The 25544-nt window shown below is 43.1% G+C and overlaps 1 protein-coding gene and 1 non-coding gene across 3 annotated transcripts in view; one reads left to right on the top strand and one right to left on the bottom strand.

Moving 5' to 3' along the window:
* Window positions 1–15761, top strand: part of LOC119853436 — a 21874-nt gene extending 6113 nt beyond the window's left edge. Inside the window, exons 3-4 of one of the 2 annotated variants that reach the window (XR_005292069.2) lie at window positions 7110–7216; window positions 15239–15761. This is a non-coding gene — a transcript (uncharacterized LOC119853436). Of the gene's footprint in view, window positions 1–7109; window positions 7217–12555; window positions 13862–15238 lie in introns of those variants that run through there. The other variant, XR_005292068.2, reaches the window with a different exon arrangement.
* The window catches only part of C3H6orf163 (chromosome 3 C6orf163 homolog), a 26564-nt gene extending 1020 nt beyond the window's left edge, over window positions 1–25544 (bottom strand). The window contains exons 1-4 of the mRNA XM_038396516.2: window positions 25078–25544; window positions 13669–13763; window positions 10115–10222; window positions 1158–1360 (exon numbers count right to left, since the gene is read on the bottom strand). Coding sequence (XP_038252444.1) covers window positions 1158–1360; window positions 10115–10222; window positions 13669–13763; window positions 25078–25225 — 554 coding nt within the window. The 5' untranslated portion in view covers window positions 25226–25544. The remainder of the gene's footprint in view (window positions 1–1157; window positions 1361–10114; window positions 10223–13668; window positions 13764–25077) is intronic.

Here is a 25544-nt window from a genome sequence, read left to right as displayed (position 1 = left end):
TAATTTTTGTTTAAGTTTTATCAGACACATCTGTGTTCAGTACAACTACTAAAATAAGGCAAGAAAATGTATAAAATGTATAACATTGACCAAACACAGTGGATGCAATTCAGCAAAGCTGGCTCAGGGAAGTATAAAGGGTATCCCCATGGTGAGCTCAGCACCAGCCAAGTCCATTGTGCCAAAGGGGAAATTCTCCCAGCTGTTCCACTTTGTGGAGGAGTTTTAATTTTCACCAGGTCCCATAGGAACTCAGCTGACAGGAGAATCAGAAGATACCAGCTAAGATGATGTAGTAATCTATCTGTGGAAAACGAGGACTGCAGGACTGGGCCCTGTTTTCATTGTGAGAATGAAAATATTACATAATATGTCAACTATAGTATGGATCTATTCTGAAAAATGGCTTTTAAAAAGGGAACATTCTTACCAACAAATCGGCTCTCTGTGAGTTTTTAGAATTACTTCTGACATTAGTGACGAAAGTAAATCTTACTACTCTCTAATCTTATGGAAGAGGGAGCAGGATATTAAGTATCAACACTGTTAACATAATTAACTAAATTCCACTTGTAGGGCCAGCTGTTGCCCTCAGTTTAACCTGTAAAATCCCATTGCTGTCAAATGAAGACAATGGAGTTTATACAGTGTAAGTGAGGGCAGAATTTGACCTGCTAAACCTTTATTTCTGTTGATGACACAAAGAACAAAGCTTGACTTTCAGATCCCAGGTTAAGTTTGTGGTGCTGGAAATTAGTAAAAAAAAAAAAAAATGTTGCTTCTAACCTAAGTAAATGTGATGTGAAATTGTGAGATACAATAAGCCTGAAAGCCCACAATGCTAATTTCAGTCACTTTTCAGAGTAAAGTCACCTTTTGAATTTCCAGTATGAAATTTTTAAAAGATATTGATCTGTTTCTTGAAAGTCTGAGAATGAGCAAGGTTGATGTAGTCAAGCCTTGTTTCTTTAGTTACATGTTTCAATATATTTTGTATGAATTCCATAAGTAGAATTCTAGTTAGGATATCAGTGCTTAGAAGATGAAGATGGGTGCCGTAGAAAGCCTTTAGGATATTTTGCTTACTGTTGGTATATGCATTTTTGCTTATTATAAAAATGGATGAATGGTTAAACTTTAGAAAATGGCAAGCATACTTTTGCTGCGTGGCCATTGCTTGGGATGCTGTCTGCCTTTCCTGTTTTCTGGCGTCAGCCACAGCGTGCATCTTTTCCAAAGCACACTCCATCAGGATGCGCTGAAGTTTGTGAGCCATGCGCTGCTCTGCAGCTTCAGATTCCCTCTTCAGTTCATCTTCCAGGTGCCGCTGCATCTCTCTCTTCTTTTTTATCACCACTTCCTTAAACATTTAAAGTAGATTTAAAATAGTGAATAAAAATTTATTGTTCAATCCCCGTTTTTAAAGAAAAAAACAAGGTCAGAGGAAGAACAGCATTTCAATAGATCATTAAAGGAAAATTACAGTGACTTGTTATGCCTTCGATTAGGGGTGGTCACTGGTCACAGTTTGGTCAGAGGTCAAATGCAGCCTGTGGTCACCCTTAGTTTAATACAAAGGTGTAAACTGCAGGTCTACTAGCCAAATCTTCATAATGAAGATAAGGACAGCTGAAATCTGTGATGAATTGTGGTGTTTAGATGTTGCTTGTAATTATTAGAATTGGGAGCACTGGCTCCTGGGAGTGTGAAAGGACAGGAAATGGGAAGGAGGGGGGAGGAGCAGGGCCAGCTCTAGGTTTTTTGCTGCCCCAAGCTCAGGTGGGGCTGGGGCTTGCAGGCGGCGCTGGAAGTAGAAGCAGTGATGTCACCTTCTCCCAGCGCCTGCAGGGGCTTTCCCTCCTTCCCCGCCCGGCCGCGCAGAGAAGCCCCGATATAAGGGGCGGCACAAGGCAGCGCAGCAGCCAGTGTGCAGATGAGGCAGCGCAGCCCCGGCTCCCCGGCAGGACTCGCCCTCTCTTCCCCAGGTAGCAGCTGGGCCCTGGCAGCTCAGCATCCTGGGGCCGGGGCTTCCCCTTCCTGCTGTGGCCGGGGGCGCAGCACCCTCGCCCCGTCTAAGTGGTGCAGCTCCGAGAGCACAACTGCCCCGAAAAAAAGGATGGTCGGAATGCCGCCCCTGGAAATGTGCGGCCCCAAGCACGTACTTGCTTTGCTGATGCCTAGAGCCAGCCCTGGGGAGGAGTTGAAGAGGCTGAGGAGAGCTACTGAGGGTGCAGCAGCAGCCTGGAAAAGAGGTTTCCACTTTAAAAAATAAAGTCCTGTTGAAGTTTGTTAGTACCTTGGCCTGGCTACTACAACATTTTGGCGACGAGGATGGATCTTCTGCCTCTGAACCCACCTGCACCCTTTCTGCAAAGCCCAGGTGAGCCTCCAATTGCTTTTACTGCCTGGATCCATATGTTTGAGACTTATCTGCTTCCAATCAGTGCTACAGAGATTTCTGAAGTAAGAAAGTGTGCTCTGCTAATCCACTGCCTTAGAGCAGAAGGGCAGCATATATTTTACACTTTTCCCCTTGCAGACGATAAATATGAGACTACACTCACTGCATTAAAGAATGTTTTTGTACCAAAAGTGAATGTAGTAGCTAATCGCTACAGATTTCGCCAGTGTGAGCAGAAACCAGAGGAGACTATAATGCAGTATATTGCTTCCCTGAGGAGTCTGATTGTAACTTGTGACTTTGGGAATATGGCAGATGAGATGATTAGAGACCAGCTCATTGAGAAAACAACCATGCTTCGTGTAAGAGAACGTTTACTTCTAGAACCACAACTTACACGAGAAAAAGCAGTAATTGGGGACTGGTCCTGCTTTGAGCAGGGGGTTGGACTAGATGACCTCCTGAGGTCCCTTCCAACCCTGATATTCTATGATTCTATGATTCAATAACCATTGCTACCCAGATTGAGTCAGCTACAGCTGAAGCCAAAATAATGAGCATGGATTCAGGAGGCACAGTCCAGTCTGTGACTCCTTTGCCGAAAAGTTCACTATCTCTGCAGACAAACAATTACAAGAGGAAAACTAATGAAAAAACACCAAATCAGCAAATTCAAAATACAGTAAAAGTGTGCTTTTTCTGTGGATCCCCACAACACCTTGCAAACTACACAGGATGTCCAGCAAAAGTAGCTCAGTGCAATCATTGCAAAAAGATTGGGTATTTTGCTAAAATATGTTACAGCAACCAGTTCAATCAACATGCATGCAGTTACAGTACCAGATGTCACTGTGCTGAGCATGGACAAAATCACTACTCACATATTCCAGAACAAATAAAGTACACGGTAAACGTTTCCACCATGCCCTCAGGCAAATCACACTCTATTCAGCTAATGTTGGACACTGGCTCAGCAGTATCTAATCTACCAAATTCCATCTATTTGCATTACTTTAAAGATGTGCCTCTTACTGAACCCAAGCTTCACTTGGTGTGCTATTTGAAAAACCATATTCCAGTACATGGCTGCCTGCCAGCAATAGTTACTCTTGGTGATTGCTGTGTAACTGCAGAGTTCTACATTGTCCACAAAGGCACTCCTATCCTTGGCAGAGATTTATTGGCTGCTTTAAATCTCATGGTAGTTAATGGACGAATTGATCTTCCTCAGCAAAGCACTCTTGCTGTACACATACCAGTTTCAGCTGGGACCCAACACCAGGTTGAGGAGAAACTCGGCTGGGCTTATGGGTTTCTGCATAAAGTTAAAATGCAGAATAATGTGATGCCTGTACGACAGAAATTACGGTGCTTACCATTTTCAGTCAGGGAAGCTGTTTCAGAGGAACTTAGAAAACTTGTTCAAGAGGACATTATTGAAGAGATTAATTCCTCGGAATGGGTTTCACCTATAGTAGTGATGCAGAAGAAGGTTGGAGACACTCGCCTTTGTGTGGACTTAAGGGAGCCAAATAAAGCTATTGTGATTGACAGCCATCCTCTTCCTCACATAGAAGAAGTATTTGCAGAACTCCGTGGAGTTTTCTACCTTTGATTTGCAGAGCGCATACCACCAGGTTATGTTGCATGAAGATAGCAGAGACCTCACAGCATTTATTACACATGAAGGACTATTCCATTTTAAACGTGTTCCATACTGTCTCGCATCAGCCCCAAGTGCCTTCCAAAAAATGATGTCATTGATTTTGAAGAATCAACATGGAGTTCAGTGCTATTTGGATGATATTATCGTATTTGGAAGTACTTCGGAGGAGCATGACAATAACCTGTAGTCTGTACTAAACTGCATCAGCAAAACAGACCTCAAGCTCAATAGGTCCAAATGCAAATTTAGACAAACTGAACTCTCCTTTCTGGGGCATACAATTTCACAGGCTGGACTAAAACCTGATCCAGCTCATATCCTGGCAATTTCAAATGCTCTCCCTCCAACAGATTTGCAAACTGTATGTTCCTTCTTGGGTCCTATCTCCTGGTATGCAAAATTCATTCCCAATTATGGTTCTGTCATTGAACCATTAAGAGAATTACTACGGGGAAGTTCAACCTTGGTGTGGACAACGGATGCACAAGCTAGTTTCGAAACGGTGAAAGACTTGATTCTACATAGTCCAGTACTTGCACTATTCAGTCCTGCATTGCCCACAATTGTAACTACTGATGCTTCTGATTATGGACTTTGGGCTGTCCTCACACAACTTCATGAGGACAACACAGAGTGGACTGTTGCATTTGCTTCAAGGACACTAAGTAATGCTGAGAGAAAATATTCTACAGTCGAAAAAGAAGCACGTACTTGTGTCTGGGCTACTGAAAAATGGAGAACTTATCTGTGGGGCCGCACGTTCAAGTTGCGCACAGACCACAGCCCTTTGACGACGTTGCTCACCACGAAAGGACTGGGAAGAGCAGGATATCATATTGCTAGATGGTCTGCAAGACTACTCTCTTTCAATTATGAACTGGAATATAAACCTGGAAACCAAAATGTGGTAGCTGATTGCCTTTATTGCCTGCCTTTGCCTTCACCAGATGGTCCACCGGAGGATGAGGATGTAGTAGTTGCGTTTATTACAAGCACTCTTACAGCAGTTACAAGAAAACAATTTCAAGCTGCTTGTTCAGCGTGTCCAATTCAACAAAAACTACGGGAATTTCTGACAAAGAGATGGCCCAGTAACCCTAAAAACCTTGACCCAGTTTTGCTGCCTTATTTTAGAGTTCGGGATGAACTTTCTTTGCTCAATGGCTGGGTTCTACGAGGTACACACCGGCTACTTGTGCCAGAAGAATTACAGTCAAAACTCATATACCTGGCACCCGATACTCATCAAGGAATTGTCAGAACCAAACAACGACTATGGGATCTGTATTGGTGGCCAGGGATGGACTCTCAAACTGAAGCACTCATAAAATCCTGTGTCACTTGCCAAATACATAAGACAGCAGTGACATATACCCCTCCATTACATCCTGTTCCTCTTCCTGAATCTGCATGGGAAAAAGTGGCGATTGACATTGTATGACCCTTTGATACTGCTCATTATCATGATGTCATTATGCCATCACCTTAATAGACTATTTCAGTAAATGGCCTGAGGTAGTGTTTACATCGCAAATCTCTTCTGCTACAGTAATTAAGTTCCTCTCTTCAGTTTTTAGCAGGGAAGGTAACCCCAAAGAACTGTTTTCAGATAATGGTAGTCAATTTACTTCTCTGGAGTTTGAAACTTTTCTAGCGGAGAGGAACATTTTACACAGAAGGTCATCTCTATACTACCCTCAAGCCAATGGGGAAATCTAACAGTTTAACAGACGTTTGCAAATGGCTAAACTGGATTGTGGATAACCTTCACTACTGATTTCTTGCCAGCATACCGGGCTACACGACATGCCACAACGCAAAGATCACCCGCAGAGTTACTGCATGGGAAACAGATGAATGCTAAACTGAACATTGCTGGATTGTTAAAGGCTACCTGAGGCCTCCAACTGAGGATGATGTGAGAAAAACAGTTGAACAGAACCAAGCAAAGTATAAGACTTTCACAGACAAGCGGCGGGGTGCTAAGGAACCAAAGTTTCAGTGTGGTTCCTTCGTTAGAATACAAAAACCTGGAATTTTACGCAACCATAGGGGACCATAAATTCACAGCTCCTGTTAAAATCGTAGAGAAGAAGGGACCTTACACCTATCGACTTTCTGATGGGCGGGTATGGAATGCTTCTTATCTTGCCCCTGCCTGTGCACCAAGAGGAGATTATGCCAACACCCAGTCTCCATTGGATGACTTCACTGTAGTATCAACACAACAAGACATTGCACTGGAACCGGGGCTTGAGAGACGGCCTGTCAGACCCAGACGATCACCTGTCTGGACTAGAGACTATGTTATGTAGTATCTATAGTGTTTTTAGTGTAATATTTCTGCCAACAGTATAGTGCCTTGTTTCCTATTTGTTCCTGTGGTTAGAACAACAATGTTTATTGTAATTGGGACAGTTTCTTAAGAGAGAAGGGAATGTGGTGTTTAGATGTTGCTTGTAATTATTAGAATTCGGAGCACTGGCTATTGGGAGTCTGAAAGGACAGGAAACAGGAAAGAGGGGGGAGGAGTTGAAGAGGCTGAGGGAAAGCTACTGAGGGTGCAGCAGCAGCTTGGAAAAGAGGTTTCCACTTTAAACAATAAAGTCCTGTTGAAGTTTGTTAGTACCTTGCCTGGCCACTACAACATGAATGAAATCGGGTGTGGCCCTTGTTGCCAGTGTAGCCTTTTGTTGGTCAAAGTTTGGGTGTCTTTGCCTCTTACCTGTAATTACTTAAATAAATTACAGATAAGAATCTATATATTAAAAATAAAATGTCAGAGCTAGTTTTAGAAAATTGTAAATATTTCAGTATCTCTCTGATTGTGAATGGTGTTGGTGTCTCCCAGCGAGAGCTGCCATTTCACTACAACATATTACTTTATGTATAGAATGTAGTATAATGAGTTGGACCATCCCCTTCATAGACACGGACCCTCAACCCTGTGGAGAGGTCTTCTCAAGATTCAATGAAAGGGGAGGAGGGGGAAAATGAGATGACTCTGACTGATTCATATCCATCTCCTCCCCATGTTCAAAGGGTGACAGTGGCACAGCTGCATTTTTTGCATTCTCTGTGCACAGATCTCCGAGGGATGATTGGTCTCAGAGTATAGGAGTAAAGTTCGTCATAGAAATCAACAAAAGGTAGGAGAGTTTCAGACTTGTAAAGTCAAATTTGTGCTTATGCTAACAATAGTTAAATATAATGCTTTTATGTTTATTAGCTAATGCTGGAATTCAGGTTTATCCAATGAAAAACAGACAATCAGTACTTCACCATACACATTTTCCCTTCCATATGTATTGCCACATATGCAAACACAGATCTTGCACTAAACCCCTCCCATAGCTCCCCAAACACTCATTTCATGTCTTTGTCCTCAAAAGAATGTAGCAATGGACCCTCCTCCATATTCCCCAAGCCCCTAATTCAGACCTCCCTCTCACTTGCTATAGCACTCAACCCTATTCCAGCTCCTAAGAGCCCCCATTATACATCTAGATCCTCCTGTAAGCCTCTCTCTCAACTACACAAAGCAAAAAATTTTGGTTCTTCTTAACCTCACACTAAAACCCAGACATTGTTCTATTCCTCCACTCTCCAGCATATTAGGGTTTTCTATCTTTGGTCCATCTCTATCTTTTCCAATTTCATTACCAAATGCCTTTTCTGCCTAAGACACAAGAATGTCCTCCAGTGCCTCCTAAACTCCCACTGCAGATCAAGACTACTCCCCCTCCTAACAAGGGCCAGGGCAGGGTCTTGCTTGATGACAGGGTTTTTTAGAGAGGTGGACAAGGGGGCAGACCACTGTATGCTTCAGAATGTTCAACACCCTTCCCTCACAAAGCAAGACATTGATAATTCTGGTAAGTAAAGGCATGGCAGTACTAAGCAGCTTGGATGGGCAGGGGTTGGAATCGAATGTGGTCTGTCTCAGGGACACTACAGTAACTGTTAAAACATTTTCAGCACCCATTCAGTGGGACCTGCTGCTGTCAGCTATTGCCGTCAGTCAGTTTGCTTAAACAGGACTTAAATGAATCCCCGGTCATATACTCTCCTCTCCAATTTACTGCCCATCTGGTTCAAGACCCAGAGGTTATTGTTAAACCACCGTTAGGTTAACCACAAAAAGAGCAAACAAATTACCAAACTTAAAATACTTTATAACCACATTGAATATATCTTCCCTTCGTTGTAGTTTATCTCCTTTCTTGTGGTTTATATGCTGAGCGGCATGTCTTGTGTCCAGGGTTTGTTATGATTTTTGTATTTGTAACCATTTTGTTGGTGCAAAGAGCACATATTAATGTCCTTATATACCCAAGTCCACAAAAATCCTTAATAAAACTTGTGGCTAGTGTCACGAAGTGTGGGGGAGTCCGGGCCCTGCACCTCTCTTCCTGGGATTCACAGTGACTCTCAGCCAGCCAGTGAAATGGAAGGTTTATTAGACAATAGCAACACAGTCTAAAACAGAGCTTATGGGTATAACCAGGATCTCTCAGTCAAGTCCTTCTGGGGGGCAGGGAGCTTAGACCCCAGCCTTGGGGTTCCCTGGGTTCAACCACCCAGCCCGAAACTGAAACTCTCTCCAGCCCCTCCTCCTCTGGGCTTTGTCCTTTCCCGGACCAGGAGGTCACCTGATTCCTTTGTTCTCCAACTCTTTAGCTCTCACCTTGCAGGGGGGAAGGGCCAGGCCATCAGTTGCCAGGAAACAGGGTGCTGGCCATTCTCTGTATCCAGACCCCTGCACACACCTGCCCTCTAGGGCTCTGCAATGATCATACACCCTTATCTCACCACCTGGATACTTAAGAACTGAATAGGGGAAGCTGAGGCACCCCCACAATATTCAGAGAAAACATTAAGAACAGTCCCACTTCATCACAGGTAGTCTCTAAGGTGCCACCGGTACTCCTTTTATCAGGAATTCTGAGAGTCTGCAACCTAGAGTGGATGCTATAAGATCTGGAGACAGAGCTTTCTTGGGGGCCATCCCAAGACGAGTGAACTTCAACAGAAACGAAAGACCATCACAGACCTCACCACGTTCCACTCAGTGCAAGACACATTCTTTTGACCTTGCCTTCTCTAACATAAACACACAACAAAACACTCCACTGCACACATTTTTCCCACTGGGGAGAGAATGCGAGAACGAATGTGACGCAGATGATGGTCCGTTGCTTAATGCACTATTGGAAAGCCCTCAGATACTTCAGTGATATAAAAACCTATAGAATAGAATAGAATGCTGTAGAAGCTTAATTGCTGTTTGTAGTTGTCTTCCTTTGTATTTATATTGTGTTTGTATCTTTTATCAGATATCGCAGCATGCAAATTAAGCACATTGTTGAGTCTATATACAATAAAACATTATAATTTGCATGCTCAGTTTAGGGGGTGTGTGTGTATGTGTATGCACACACACACACACACACACACACACACACACACACACACACACACACACAATAGTATACTTATAATTATTTTTATTTTAGAAATTTAGGCCATTTAGGCTCCAGTTCAGCAAACCATTTAAACACCTGCTTAGCTTTGGTATCAATGGAATTTAAGAATGTGCTGAAAGTTAATCCCATCTTTAACTGCTGTGCTGAATAGAAATCGATGTAAGCAGGTGCTTAAAGTTAAGCATGTGCTCAAGCAGTTTGCTGAATTGGGATCTTACAGGGCATCTGTCACAAAACAATTAAGTTTCATACAATAAAAAGTAAAGTATAGAATGCTAAAAACCAATCAGAAAGAACTAGCTAACCCAAGTATCTGACCAGACAGAACCAATTAATCTGGCATAAGGAAAAATGCAGTGATCCTCAAGGCAAGCTACCCCATCAAACAACAGGACTCAATTTCCAACTGATACAAAATGATAGCAGTGGACAAGCACAAACAGAACATCTTTAAACGTATAGTATGACAATGTATTTTGTTAAGATGATTCAATTCCATAGTTGGACATTTCTACAGTAAAATATTTGGTCTATTTGAAATGGAAGCAAGTGACTCCAAACCTTTAGTTCTTTTTCATGCTTTTTTTTTAGGTCTTCTAAAAAACTGTTGTGTTCAGCAGTTGCCTGATCAAGGGCTTGTTCCACTGCATCTTCTTTTTCCTCTTTAGCCTTCAAAAAAATAAAAATCATAGCCCGAATGCAGTTAGCTAAATATCTGTGAACATGGTATTCTGACTTGGATCAGAGATTATTGGAATCAATAGCTTTATTGTTTTTCATTAAAAACTTAAAGCCAGATAAATCTATATAGAAATGATAACTTGTTTTTTGGGCTATTTGACAAAATTGTTACATTGATCTTTGGAAAATTGCCTGTACCGTGATCAATATTAAAAAGTGGGCATTTGCTAACACTGTACCACACAATGGCATTGAGATACAACTTTTTTACCTATTATAAGCATAGCGGGCAACTCTGGATCTCACATAGCACTGTGTGGAAAAGGATTGGCAAATGTTGATATTTTAGTAGTGATCACAGTGTGTTTCAGAGACAAAATTTTGATGTAAAATTTGTTTAAATTCTTCATAATGTTAAAAATGTGCCTTGCTGAGAGTAGATTTGGCAAGTTGGACAATTGACTGATAAAATAATGTCAGTTGACTGGTCAGTTCACTGCTTATTGATTGACAATGATCAAATATTCCAGCAAGAATGCCCTGATATAGGCGAAGGCTGACCTTTTTGATTACATCATGATGCCATCCGTTAGCAAATTTACTTAAAGGTCTTAGAGTAGCAGCCGTGTTAGTCTGTATTCGAAAAAAAGAAAAGGCGGACTTGTGGCAGCTTAGAGACTAACAAATTTATTTGAGCTTAAGCTTTCGTGAGCTACAACTCACTTCATTGGATGCATTCAGTGGAAAATACAGTGGGGAGATTTATATACACAGAGAACATGAAACAATGGGTGTTACCATACACACTGTAAGGAGAGTGATCAGGTAAGGTGAGCTATTACCAGCAAGGGGGTGGGGGGAGGATGGGATGGACCTTGTGTAGTGATGATCAAGGTGGGCCATTTCCAGCAGTTGACAAGAATGTCTGAGGAACAACGCGGGGTGGGGATAAACATGGAGAAATAGATTTACTTTGTGTAATGACCCATCCACTCCCAGTCTTTATTCAAGCCTAAATTAATTGTATCCAGTTTGCAAATTAATTCCAGTTCAGCAGTCTCTCTTGGAGTCTGTTTTGCAAATTTGCAAACTGGATACAATTAACTTAGGCTTGAATAAAGACTGGGAGTGGATGGGTAACCCCCCCCCCCCCGCCTCCGCTGGTAATAGCTCACCTTACCTGATCACTCTAGTTACAGTGTATGGTAACACCCATTGTTTCATGTTCTCTGTGTATATAAATCTCCCCACTGTATTTTCCACTGAATGCATCTGATGAAGTGAGTTGTAGCTCACGAAAGCTTATGCTCAAATAAATTTCTTCGTCTCTAAGCTGCCACAAGTCCTCCTTTTCTTTTTAAAGGTCATTTTACTACATGCTAATGCCACCTGTTGGGGAAAAGATGAATTAATTGAAAGATGAGCATCTTGATTGGCTGGTATCTTCTAGAACAAATATTGTTTGTATGTATAGCTTTAGTTGTATACCAGGCCATCAATGTACATGGTGGCTTACAAAGCACATTAAACAAGTTAAAAGACACAGTCCCTGCACCAAAGAGCTTGCAATCTAAACTGACTAGACAAACATATGGAAATTAACTCAGAAGGGAGTAGGGATGGAAGAGGAGGGTTTACACCTCCTCCGCTGACACAAAGAGAAAAGATGGACAGCCATTAAGTTGCCTGAAGAATTGGCCTGCTGCTTCCTTAGCATAAGTGCATTTAAAAATGACTTTTTTCTTTTATGGTTGCTATGTGTTTGTTTTAGTTTAATTTCATTTTTATTTTCTTTTGTAACTGTTCAGTCTTGAATACTATTCACATTTAAGTGCTAACCTAACATTGCTGAACTTCATTGTGTTTTGCATTTTTTCTGAATTGAAATAACTCAGTTAAGTAATTTGTTTTGTTTTTTTTTTGTAAGTAGGCATAAATATCTAAGGCTAAGCTTATTGGACATCATAAAGGCTTCCTTTTTTTGTTACTGCTGTATTAAATTAATTCTTTAAAATATTTTACCATTTTTGCCATTATTTGACAAAAGTGGACTGGTTATTTTTGGATGGTCAAATGCCCAAGCTAGTTGAGCTTGATAGCTAGAGGATCATATTCGTGTGCAAATTTGTGCATACAGAACCTGCTTTTGGTCACATTGGAGTCAATGGGAGTTCTGCTATTCATTGTGTGCTGGATTTGGTACTTATGCAGCAACAACTGTAGAGTTATTGTCTGTTACATAAACAAGAATTGATAATTGGTTAAAAATGAATGTCATATTTAAAAAATTATTTAACCTGTAGACTGCGTGTTCTTTCCAGTATTTCTAGATTTAAAGTAAAAAATGAACTGGCAGATGAAGGTGAACTGATATTAACTATCAGTTTAAACATAGATGGCTGCTGACTGGGCGTGGCTGGGAGTGAGCGCCAGAAGCTCAGAGAAGAAGGAGGGGACCACCGGTGCTCAGATCGTGGCCCCACCACCTTCTCTGCCCCGAGGTCCCGCCCCTGCTCAGTCTCCTCCCCACGAGGCTGCTCCTGCACCAGGGGTGCTGGAACAATTTGTATAGTGGGGGTGCTGAGAGACATTGAAGCAAACTGCAAACCCTTCATATAATGGAAACCATTTCAAGCCATGAAGTGCGGCAGCACCCCCCACACCCTTAGTTCCAGCACCTATGGCCTACATGACACCTCTGCTTTGACCTGAGGACCTGCTCTTGCTTGGCTTCTTCCCCTGAGGTTCTGCCCCCGCTGTGCCTTGTCCCACCTCTGCTCCACCTCTTCCCCTAAGGCCCCCCACCCGCTACCCTCTGCCCTGAAACCTCCTGCCTGTCTGCAACTTACTCCTCTGCGCTCTGTCCTTTGAGGCCGCCTGCCTGCTGCTTGCTCCTCTCTGCTCCCTCTCCTGAGTCCCCCACCTGCCCACTGCTCGTTTCTGCCCCTCAATGCTCCCCCTCCCCCCTGCTTGCTTTTTTTTTATGCCCTGTCCTGCGTTAAGGGTGAGCGATGGGGTGTTAGGGGATGTAGAGGAGCAAGCAGAGGGTGGGGCCTCAGGGGAAGAGGTGGAGCGGGGGCGGGAAGAGATGGCACAAGGACGGGGCCATGGGGAAAGAGGCCAAGCGGGGGCATGGCCTCAGGGCAGAGCACAGGCGGGAACACAGTCTGGGCACAGGTGCCCCTCTACTTCTTTGGGGGCTTTCAGCGGCAGCGCTCCAAAGGCGGCGGGCTGGCATGCCTCCAAAGGGAGTTGCGCTGCATTGGGCATTTCTTGCCCCATTTTGGGAGGCTTACCTTCTCCAAGCCCCTTATACCTGCCACCCATGAGCTCAAAGGAATTTATCCACAATTTGCATGCTACAACACAGATTCCAAAGAGTTTAAAGGAATTATAAAGGTTAATTTCAATGATAGTAGTATAACTTAATTTACCTGAGACCATAGTTCGGCTTTAATTTTTTCAATCCGTTCTTTTACTTCTAATTCCTTTTTTTCACATTGTTCTTGTTGAAGATCTGCCCCAAGCTCTATGTATATTCAACAGAAATGGATCATGCGCAACATGTAACAAATATAAAGAAACTGTAAACTGTCTCCTGCCTGTTTGCTTGATTTGATATTTAAAAAAAATTAAAAAGATACACAATGTGAATCCTCTCTGCAGACAGTTTTTATAATGTAAATATTGTTAATACAGTGTCTTAAGTATATGCACTGCTTTAAAAACAAGGACTCTGCTCAAGGAGCATACAGTCTAGGAACTTGATCTTACGAGGTGCTGTGTATCCACAATTCCCATTGATTGATGGCTATTTGGTGACCTATATGAAATAAATTTGGTGGTCTTAGTCTATTTCCTAGAAAACAAATGTTGACCTCACCCAGTCTACCACAACTGCTTGCAATAATTCTCTCCGTTATCAGCCCACACAGTAGAAATAAGTGCTGAGTAGGCATTTGGACTCAACTGCCATCTCAATCCAGAAATTAATCCCTCCAAAGAGAATTAAGGCACATAGATGGGGCAGTTTGGAGAGTCGACACTGTCACTACTAATACTGTATCCATTTTGTGGATAATAGAGGTTGCCAGACTCCAGGATTGTCTAGTTCAGTACCTTTCAACAGCATCAAGTTCACTATAGCCATGCAAGTTTTAGAACCATGTGTATCAATATGTGCATCAAGGGTAACAACCACTCTACCAGAAGGACACATATAGGCCAAATCCACTCAGGCCACATCTACACTATGGGGATTATAGGGACATAGTTATGGTGCTGTAGCTATGCTGGCGTAACCCCACAGTGTAGACACAGCCTACAGCAAGGGACCGGTGATTCTGTCATTGTAGAAATGCCAGCTCACTGAGCAACGGTGGATAGATCAACAAAAGCATTCTTCCATTGACCTAGCTGCGTCTCTACCGGGGATTAGGTTGGCATAGCTACGGTGCTTGGGTGGGGGATGGGGGTTGATTTTTCATGTCCCTGAGCAGTACAGCTATGTTGACCTAAATTTTAAATGTAGATCAGACCTTAGGTTTTTTTTTTTTTTTTCCTGCCTATCATCAAACCTGGGACTGTTGATATCTTAAAAGAAGTAGTATGTGAGTACATAGTTTAGTAACATATAGTTAAAAAGAAATCATACTATATTATGTCATTTGTAGTTTCTGACTACTTAGATGTGACTATTCTCCATGACTTGAATTTCACACAAGATATTTTTTATACTGAGTTTTGAAAATTATCTTTTTCTGACCTATGTGGGGAAAAGTGCAAAAGGGGCTATATGGCTGATGTACTAGGCTATAAAGAATAGTATAGTGTACTGAAACTTGCTACAAGAGGCACATTTCCATGACTGCACATACATTAGGCATATAATTGCGCTGGGCTAGCTGCAATAATTCTGTTAATAAGCTTCACATAAATATGAGTGTGAATCTATGAAGGCAGTATATACAAAGAACATGAGTGAATGACAAGTAACTGTCTTAGGCCCCGCCTAAGAGCTCTTTTCTACCCCGGAGGACCCTAGCCAATCGCAGCAGTCGGAACTTGGCAAAGCGCAAACAGAAGAGGAGGCCCTTGGTAAGTGGATCTGATTTTGGGAATTGCTGAAGCGATTTGTTGGGGGCAGGAGGGTTGCAGAAATCAGGCTTGTCTCCAACCGCATGTCTAGTCTCAGCGGCAGAACAGGTTGTTGATTGACTCCCTCACTTCACGGGAATCTCCCTCAAAGATCTCCAGGAAACTCTCGTGGAGATACTGGGCAATCCGCTGCCATAGGTTCCTAGGCAGAGCTGCTTCGTTTCTTGCCCCATTAACAGTAACTTTCCCACGCCACTGTGCTGTCACGGGTGGGGGGACACTATTGCTGCACACAGGCAAGCCGCAGAGGGGCCAGGACGGAAGCTGCAGGCTTGGAGAAGACCCTCCCTTGATTCCCTGCTCACCCTCAGCAGCAAGATATCTTCCATGACGATCACATCCTGTGGAAAGTTTGGGGACAGGAATGATTATCAAGCTCCCCCTACAGTGCTGACTTTCCCCAAAAGCCAGATGCCCAATATACAACAGGGTCTGGAAAAAGTGATTCACCCTGCCCCTGCGACTACTCACCATTTTAGGGGTCTTGTGGCTCTTGTGTGCTTGCCTGGAGTCAGTTAGTGACAGGTGTATGAGTACTGGCTGTGTTTTAAAGCACTGAATCAGTGTTGTCTGTGTTGCAAACACAATACTGCTTCTGTAAAATGTTGCAATTAAACTTCACAGAGATGACCTTGGGAGGCCAGCCTCCCTTATCAGCAGCAGAACGGCTGTGCAGAATTAGAAAGCGCCACAAAGAACTAAGGAGGACTTTCTCCGTGAGGTTATGATGCACTCCGCCGGTGAGAAACAGGAATTGAAGGAGTGGCGGGACAGCGAGAAGAGGGTCCAAAAGGAGAATGTGGAACACCAGAAAGAAGCCATGGAGTGGCTCTTAAACATTCTGGAGCACCAAGTGGACATGCTTCAGGCGATACTAGCTTTTCAAACCAAGCAGCTCCGCTCCCGCCCTCCCCTGCAGCTGCTGTCACAAAACTCTTTCCCATGCACCCGCCTCACACCGCCAACATACTGTTATCAACTTCCTGGTTCCACTCTTTACCCACAGCATTCCACTCTTCCCTCCTCACAGTCCAACAGTGTGGATACCCACTGCACTCAACACCTATCCATCTGCAGTTTGGCCCTGCTGAAGTACAGCACCCGCTGCATTGTACTCCAAAGGAGAAGGTTGGATATGATCCCTGGACATACAAAAATCTGTAGCCATCCAGAATCCCTCCTCCTTTTGATGCCTTCCCTTCCCCCATCCCCTCCCTGCTGAGGAATTTTTTCATTTGACTCTCTTCTCTGGTTGTTGTCTTTTAATAAAAGAATTGTGTTTGTTTGGAAGCAATCTTTATTTTATTAAGTGAAAGCAAAAAGAACACTGCAAAGCAACATACAATTATGTTAAAGCCTCTTCTTGCATCATGTGCACCAATCACCTCCTAGCATTACAAGCACTGCAATCCCGAGCATAGCAACAAATATTAGTGGCTTTCAGCCTCAGATTGCTGCCTCATGGCATCCCTGATCCTTATGGCCCCACACTGTGCCCCTCTGATAGCCTCCAGGCTTGAGCCTCTGCGGTCCAGCCCTGAGTGAAGCTTTCACCCTTCCCTTCACAAATATTATGGAGCGTACAGAACGTGGCTATAAGCATAGGAATATTGTCATCGGCCATGTCCAGCTTCCCATACAGGCATCGCCAGTGGGCTTTTAAATGGCCAAATGCACACTCCACAGTCATTCTGCACTTGCTCAGCTTGTTGTTGAACTTCTTCTGGCTGCTGTCAAGTTGCCCCACGTACGGCTTCATAAGCCACGGCATTAAGGGGTAGGCAGGGTCTCCAAGGATCACAATGGGCATTTTGACTTCCCCAATGGGGATTTTCTGGAAGAAAGTCCCTGTTTGCAGCTTCTTGAACAGGCCAGTGTTCTGAAAGATACATGCGTCAGGCACCTTTCCGGACCAGCCTGCATTTATGTCCATGAAACGTCCACGGTGATCCACAAGCGCCTGGAGAACCATTGAGAAATACTCCTTGCGATTAATGTACTCGGTGGCTAGATGGTCTGGTGCCAGAATTGGAATGTGTGTGCCATCTATCACCCCTCCGCAGTTAGGGAAGCCCATTTGTGCAAAGCCATCCACAATGTCACGCACGTTGCCCAGAGTCACAGTCTTTCAGAGCAGAATGTAATTAATGGCCCTGCACACTTCCATCAACATGAGTCCAACGGTTGACTTTCCCTCTCCAAACTGGTTAGCGACCGATCGATAGCAGTCTGGAGTAGCCTGCTTCCATGATGCAATTGCCACGCAATTCTCCAACAACAGGGCAGCTCTCATTCTTATGTTCTAGCGCCACAGGGCTGGGGTGAGCTCATCACACAGTCCCATGAATGTGGCTTTTCGCATGCAAAAGTTCTGCAGCCACTGCTCGTTATCCCAGACGTGCATTACAATGTGATCCCACCACTCTGATTATTTCCTGAGCCCAAAAGCTGCGTTCCACTGTGGTCAGCACCTCCGTGAAAGCCACAAGCAATCGCGTGTCATAGCTACTACATGTGGCAAGATCAATGTTGCACTCCTCTTGCCTTTGTAGTTTAAGGAATAACTCCACTGCCACTCGTGACGTGTTGGTCAGAGCGAGCAGCATACTGGTCAGCAGTTCGGGATCCATTCCTGCAACCTGAAAGAGGTAGGGTGCGCACTACACAAACCGTTGAAAGATGGTGCCAAATGTGGACGGAAGCACAGGGTTTGCTGGAATGCGAAGCAATGCATCATGGGGCATAGGGACTGGACTCAGGATGTCCCACAACCCCCTCCGCCTTCCCACAAGTCTTAGTGGTGAAAGAGATGCTCTGTGGGATAGCTGCCCAGAGTGCACCGCTCCAAATAGAGCTGCAAGTGTGAACACGCTATTGCACAGGCAGCTGTCAGTGTGAACACACAACAGCGGTTTTCCTTCTGTGCTCTCTGAGCGGCGCTGTAACTTAGGGTGACCAGAGAGCAAGTGTGAAAAATTGGGACAGGGGATGGGGAGTAATAGGAGCCTATATAAGAAAAAGCCCCAAAAATCGGGACTGTCCCTATAAAATCGGGACATATGGTCATCCTACTGTAACTGCCAGCGCTGTAACTTTGCCAGTATAAATGTGCCTTTAGCGAGAGACAAGGTGGGTGAGGTAATATCTTTTATTGGACCAACTTCTCTTGGAGAGAGACAAGCTTTCAAGCTTACACACTCTTCTTCAGGTCTATGAAACATACTGTCACAGCTAAACACAAAGTGGAACAGATGGTTTAGCATAAGTAGTTAACACATATTTCAAGGGACTATTCAAGGTGAAGTGGCCTGTTAACACACTGTCAGCCATCAGCTGGGGGAAGGGCTGGGGAAGGAAGTGGGCGGAGGCAGTTGGGAGAGGAGTTGTTAGTGGGTTACAGATTGTTGTAATAAGCTAAAAAATACAATGTGTCTGTTCAGTCCATGATTGTTAGTATCTAGCAAAGTTATTAATTTAAACTCCCAGGCTCATCTTTTGAAAGTATTGTGCATGTTTCCTTTGAGGATGAGCGGTCAGATATAGAATGATGGCTTTGTGAAAAGTGTTCACCCACAGGTGATATGGTGTTTTTGGCTTTTATCATTTTTCTGTGTGACTTCATTTGGGAGAGTAGTGATTGTCTGGTTTCACCCATATAGCTGTTATTGGGAGATTTACTGTACTGGATGAGGTACAGCACATGTTGTCATAGGCATGTATAGGACCCATGGATCTTGAATGGTGCTTTGTGATCATTGCAGCAGTGGAGTTATGTCTGCAGGTTTTGCATCTTTTGTTCTGGTAGGGTCTGATGCCACTTTGGGTTGGTGTGTCCTGGTCTGTGGGAAGCTTGCTTCTGATGGTGAGCGTGGACAGGTTTGAGAGTTGTTTGAAGGCCAGAAGAGGCAGGTTCTGGAAAGATTTATTTCAGGATGGAATCCCCATAGAGTATGGGTTGTAGTTATTTGACGGTACTCCTTATGGGTTCCAGTGTGAGGTGGTAAGTGACAACTAGGGGTGTTTTAGGACAGTCAGAGTGGGTTTCATTTCTATATTGAAACAGGTTCGCTTTGGGTATTTTGGTGGCCTATTCCATGACATGATCTTCTTCTCTGGTGGTGTGTCCTTGTCTGGTGAAGGCAGTTTTGAGTGTGTCAAGATGTATAACTTGGACTTTCTCCTTGGAGTATATTCTGTGGTATCTGAGTGCCTGGCTGTAGATAGCAGATTTTTTGGGTGTTTGGGGTGGTTACTGGGTCTATGAAGGTAGGTGTGGTGATTTGTGAGTTTCTTGTATATAATTGTCTGTAGAGTTCCATTGTTGAAGCTGATCGTGGTGTCCACCCATACAATATTTTAAAAAGCAAAAGGGGGAAATACTCTAAAACAGGACATTTGTAAGAGGCTCCTAGTGTGTTTTATGTTATCTATGTCAACTATAAGCTCCTCAGGTCAGAGGCCTTAACTTCTAGGTCTTGTACAGTCTTGAGCACATTGTTGATGTTTCAAAGGTATTTTGAAAAGCAACTATCCCAAGCTCTAAGAGCTATTGAATAATGATAGAAGTCTGTTTAGTAACTCACATTATCGAACATAGGCAGTGTGACTCACTAATATCACTGATCAAAGATCCCTGCAATAGTTAGGTATAGAAATTCTTACTTTATTGATTTTCCTCAGTCTCTTGCTATTAACATACTAATATTACCAAACATTTTCTTTTAATTTTTAAATTATAATTGCACTACAATAGAAAATCTAGCTATGACCTTAGAGATAGTTTATACAGTAAAAGCTTTGTTATCTGGCATGTTGGGAAAATGGGGGGTGCTGGTTAGTCAAAAATTCTGGTTAACTAAGAGTTATACTTACCAATGGACTACCAATTTTCAAAAAATTATAATACAATTAAATGAATAAAGTATAAAATAGTATACAGGTACTCACCAATCTAATAGTAGTGCTGTACTGCAGAGTGGTTGGTTTCTTGAAGCACTTAACTATATACAGGGAAAGTTTTCTATACAGTGTTTATCTTATGACACTGAATATCATTGTGGGCAGCACATCGCATACACTCAGATCACTAAAAATCTATTTAACACTAAAATTATACTGAATTTAATTTTTCTTTGATGATTCAGAAGGCACTTCAGGATCTTGCAGTGCCTCAGGGTCATCCTTATCAACAACAATTATCACTGTAGATGTAGAAGACAGTAGGAGATTGGGCTGAATCTGTACTGACCCTATGACATAACCTTGAAGCTGCTTTTTTGAATAAATCCCTGACATCAGCTTGCTTAATTTTCTTCTGCCTCTTTTGCATAAAAGTAGAGTGCAGAATGTGTGATTGCATAACTTCCCGGGCAGTATAACATAGCTGCCTTTCTGCAAATTTAATTATTGTAACAAAAGCTGAAGCAGCCTTTCCCCAAGTTATTTTGTCCTCTTCATTAAAATCTTCACTGTCTTTATCAGTGTCCTTTGACTTTTCAGGATTCAAAACATTCTCTATTATTTCTGTATCAGTAACAGTATGTGTCACTTCAACCTCCTTGTCAATTTCAACCCACTCTTCTATCTCACTTTCATGAAGTTTGTTGATTGGATGTGAAGAAGGAGTATCTGTCACCATTTCAAGAATTTGTGCTAATGTATTTTTTCTAACTCTTACTTTAAAGCCTTTAAATTCATCTTCATCAGAAGAGACTTCTGCAAACATAACATTAGGCTACAATTTTATCTAAGCTCTTTAATGTTTCACTTTAACAGAATTCCAGCCACAAGCAACATTAAAAATTGTATCTTTTATGTTATAATGAGATTGAAAGTCCTGGATAGTGCCTTCATGATTGATCAGCTTTCTTAGCAAATCTGTTCTGTAATAACATTTCATTTGGCCCTGGTCCATAGGTTGAATCAATGAAGTAACGTTGACAGGCAGGAAGATCGTAAAAATACTACCAGACACTAACTCTGTTTCTTGAGGGTGAGCTCTACAATTGCCTAGCAATAGAATAACTTTGCTATCTTCGGGTAAGCTTATTTTTCTAAAATATTCTTTCACTGCAGGTAGAAAAACATGATGAAACCAATCATAACAAAATTCTTTGTCCATCCATGAATTACCTTGTGCTTTGTAAAAAAAACAACAGGTAAATGTGCACCTTTGAAAGCTCTAGGATGATTATATTTTCCAGTCACCAAAAGTTTTATTCTATGCGAGCCTGAGCATTAGCACACATAAGAACAGTTAGTCTGTCTTTATTGTGCTTAAAACCAGCAGCATTAAATTCACTTGCACCTGCTAGGGTAGAATTTGGCAAACATCACCGAAATAGGCCAGTTTCATCGGCATTATACATTTGTTCAGGGGATAGATCATGTTCAGCAATTAAATTTCTAAAATTTCTAAATTTCTAAAAAATTCACAATATTTTTCTGCACTTCATGGTCAGCCGATTTTTGTTCACCAGATACATGTAGCTTTCTAATACCCTGACGAAGTTTGAAACACAAAAGCCATTGTTCAGAAAATGCACATGGCTCAGTCAATTGCATTTGCTTATAAAAATCTTTTGCCTTTTCAACAAGCATTGGGCCAGAGATAGGGGCACCCTCCCATCGTTTCAATGAAAACCATGCATATAAAACACTGTCTAGCTGGTCTAATTTAGGTGTATGCAGAGCATAGTGATGTTCAACAGCTTTATTTGACTTACAACTAGCAAAAATTTGAGCAATTGTCCTTTCTGAATCTTGATGTTTTATATCATGGACGAGCCAACATTGTACTCTTGCATCAAAACATTCCTATTCTTACCCTTTTCAAAACATGTACAGATATCTATTTTCTGTTTTAATGTCAACACAACTCTCTTGTGCTTCTCTCCTTTGCTTTTCATGGTATTCTGGATGCCATAATGGTAGAGTGGTGTTGATATTTTATGGTAAACCCAGGACTATACACAGAGTAATAAACCAACTGATCACAATGGGGGATACAAACAGAAAGAACAGCATTTGGCTCTTCTCGGCTAACTCGAGCATAGTCCGACTGCTCTCGGAAATACTCGGGTCCAGAATAACTGTGGCATCGATTCTGGTTAGCTTCTGCATTGGTCCCAGTTACTAGATTGAAGACTTGTATCGGAAGATACCAGAAATGCTGGTTTCTAGAGCTTTCTGGTTGGTAAAGTGCTGGATAACACAGCTTTTACTGTACAAGTATGCCAGAGTCCTGTCAGGAACTGTTGTTTCAGGGGCTTGTTTAGGTCCTGTACATAGTTCTGGTAGTAAAGTGTTTAACTGTTTTTTGAAGAGTTATACCCAGCAAAGTTATAACATACACTTCCACCCCAATGTAATGCAGTCCTTGGGGGCCAAAAAATCTCACCGTGTTATAGGTGAAACTGCGTTATATCGAACTTGCTTTGGCCCCCTTGCTCCTTGTCCCTTGACTGCCCCCTCCAGAGACCCCCATCCCTAATCGCCCCCAGGACCCCACCCCATACCCAACCCCCCTGCTCCCTGTCCCGTGACTTCCCCAAACCCTATCCACACCCCGCCCCCTGACAGGCTGTCAAGGTTCCTTCCCCCTCTGAACTCTAGGGTACAGATGTTGGGACCTGCATGAAAACCTCCTAAGATTACTTCTACCAGCTTAGGTTAAAACTTCCCCAAGGTACAAACTATTTTACCTTTTGCCCTTGGACTTTCGCTGCCACCACCAAACGTCTAATTGGTATATTACTAGGAAAGAGTCCATTTGGAAAAGTCTTTCTCCCCTAAATCCTCCCAAATCTTACACCCCCCTTCCTGGGGAAGGTTTGATAAAAATCCTCACCAATTTGCATAGGTGACCACAGACCCAAACTCTTGGATCTTAAGAACAATGAAAAAGCATTCAGTTTCTTAGAAGAAGAATGTTAATAGAAAAAAAAAAGTAAAAAGAATCACCTCTGTAAAATCAGGATGGTAAATACCTTACAGGGTAATTAGATTCAAAACACAGAGAATCCCTCTAGGCAAAACCTCACGTTACAAAAAGACACAAAAACAGGAATGTACCTTCCATTCAGCACAGCTTATTTTCTCAGCCATCTAAAGAAATCATAATCTAACGCATATCTAGCTAGATTACTTACTGAGTTCTAAGACTCCATTCCTGTTCTGTCCCCGGCAAGAACATCACACAAACAGAGAGAGACCCTTTGTTTCTCCCTCCCCCCAGCTTTTGAAATTATCTTGTCTCCTCATTGGTCATTTTGGTCAGGTGCCAGCGAGGTTATCTTAGCTTCTTAACCCTTTACAGGTGCAAGGGTTTTTCCTCTGGCCAGGAGGGATTTTAAAGTGTTTATCCTTCCCTTTATATTTATGACACAGGCACTCACCAGGAGTGGCAGGAAGTGGAGCAATGTGGCCCCAGCCTCCTCCACTCCGCCAGCTCCCAGCCACGGCGCTCCGCTTCCCGCCGCTGGTGAGTGCGGGGAGGTTGGGAAAAGGACGCCCCACGCACTCACTGGTGGTGGGAAGCGGAGTGACGCAGCCCCAGCCCGCTCCGCTTTCCTTGCCCGAGTCCCAGCTGTGTCATTGGGGGAGGGGGGTTGGGGAAAAGTCCCGCACTCACGGCAGCAGGAAGCGGAGCGCCACAGCTGGGAGCTGGTGGAGTGGAGCGGGCTGGGGCTGGGCTGCTCCGCTTCCACTGCCGCTTCCACCGCTGCCGATAAATGCACGGGGGGGATCCCTTCCCCCAAGACCCCTCCCTCGAGTGACACGGCTGAGATCGGGGCAAGGGAAGCGGAGAGGGCTTCTCCCGGCCCCCTGCTAATCACTCAGGCCACTCTGGGCCTGTGGGGCCCCCAAAAGTGCCCCTCCCACAGCTTCTGCCTCCCAGACCCTGGACGGCAGAGGGAGGCCCTGCCCCTGACCACCCCCCGAGACCCTCTGCCCCTTATCCAACCCCTCGGTGCCGGCCTGGCACCCTTAACATGCCACTTAGAGCACTGTGTTGGAGCCAGACATGCTGATGCGCTGATCAGCCGGAGCGCGCAGCTCCGCCCCCCAGAGCACTGCTTTACTGCATTATATCCGAATTCGTGTTATATCATATTATATAATATATATCATATATATATATTATATATCGTGTTGCGTTATATTGGGGTAGAAGCGTAGTTGTGGCCACAGTCATTGATTTCTATTTCTCTCTCATCTGTTTAGGGCTTGATCTAAAGGGATGTCAAGGGAGAAACTACTGTGGACTTTGCACTGAACCCTTGTAGAGTGACAAACTAAGGCCCAGATCCTGAAACAGGAAATGTAAAAGCAGACTTTAGTTTTTTATTGTAACTTTGCCTTACTAAAGAGTTTAAAAAAAATCTTTGTCAAGCACGGTTCTTCTCAATCCTTTTAAGCCTTACTTAAAACTATTTTCAAATATGCTCATACGTAGCTCTCTTTTTTTTGCTCCAGTGTGAGCAAATCTTTAATACCTTGAGAAAAGTAATTATTTGATCTGGAATATTTGTACATATTCATGAATAAGTACATGTATCCATATCTGATCAACCAGGAAATGTCATTGGAAGAAGATGTGAATGTCAAAAATAAAGGCATATACAAGTGTTTTGGACATCCTCAATTGGAGAATTACAAATGAAGCATTCAGGAAATCAACTTACCTAATATATCCCGATGAGTGTAATACCGTGTTTTGTAAGGCTTATACTCCCGAATCCGTTCAAAAGTAGCAGGTGTAGGCGGTGGTGGTATTATTTTTGAGCATACAGCACAACAAACAAAGGAGCTCAAATCCGGATTTCTAATCATGGTTGTATAAAATATTCAAGGTTGTTACTAAAATGTCCAAACTGCCCTAATCCTTGCAGATAAAATGCTTACTGTTACTATAGAAAACCTGCAGTCCAGTTAAAAGGTAAAATCATTCACCATTAGGATGATGTCTAAAACATTTGCCTGCAGGTTAAGAAGCACATGTGGTGAGGAGCTCAATAACATAATGCGGACTGATGATCAGAGAGGATTTATTAACTGACCTCTTACAGCCTTAAACCAACCTTATACCTAGCAACTGTTACTAGGCAGGACAAGATTTGCTCACAAAAGCAGTTGTAGATACTGGGTAGTG

Source organism: Dermochelys coriacea, chromosome 3 (genome assembly GCF_009764565.3).
Source record: "Dermochelys coriacea isolate rDerCor1 chromosome 3, rDerCor1.pri.v4, whole genome shotgun sequence".
In the NCBI taxonomy this organism is placed as follows: Eukaryota; Metazoa; Chordata; order Testudines; family Dermochelyidae; genus Dermochelys; species Dermochelys coriacea.
The sequence above is the reverse complement of the archived record's forward strand: the minus strand, read 5'-3'. Positions and strand labels throughout refer to the sequence as shown.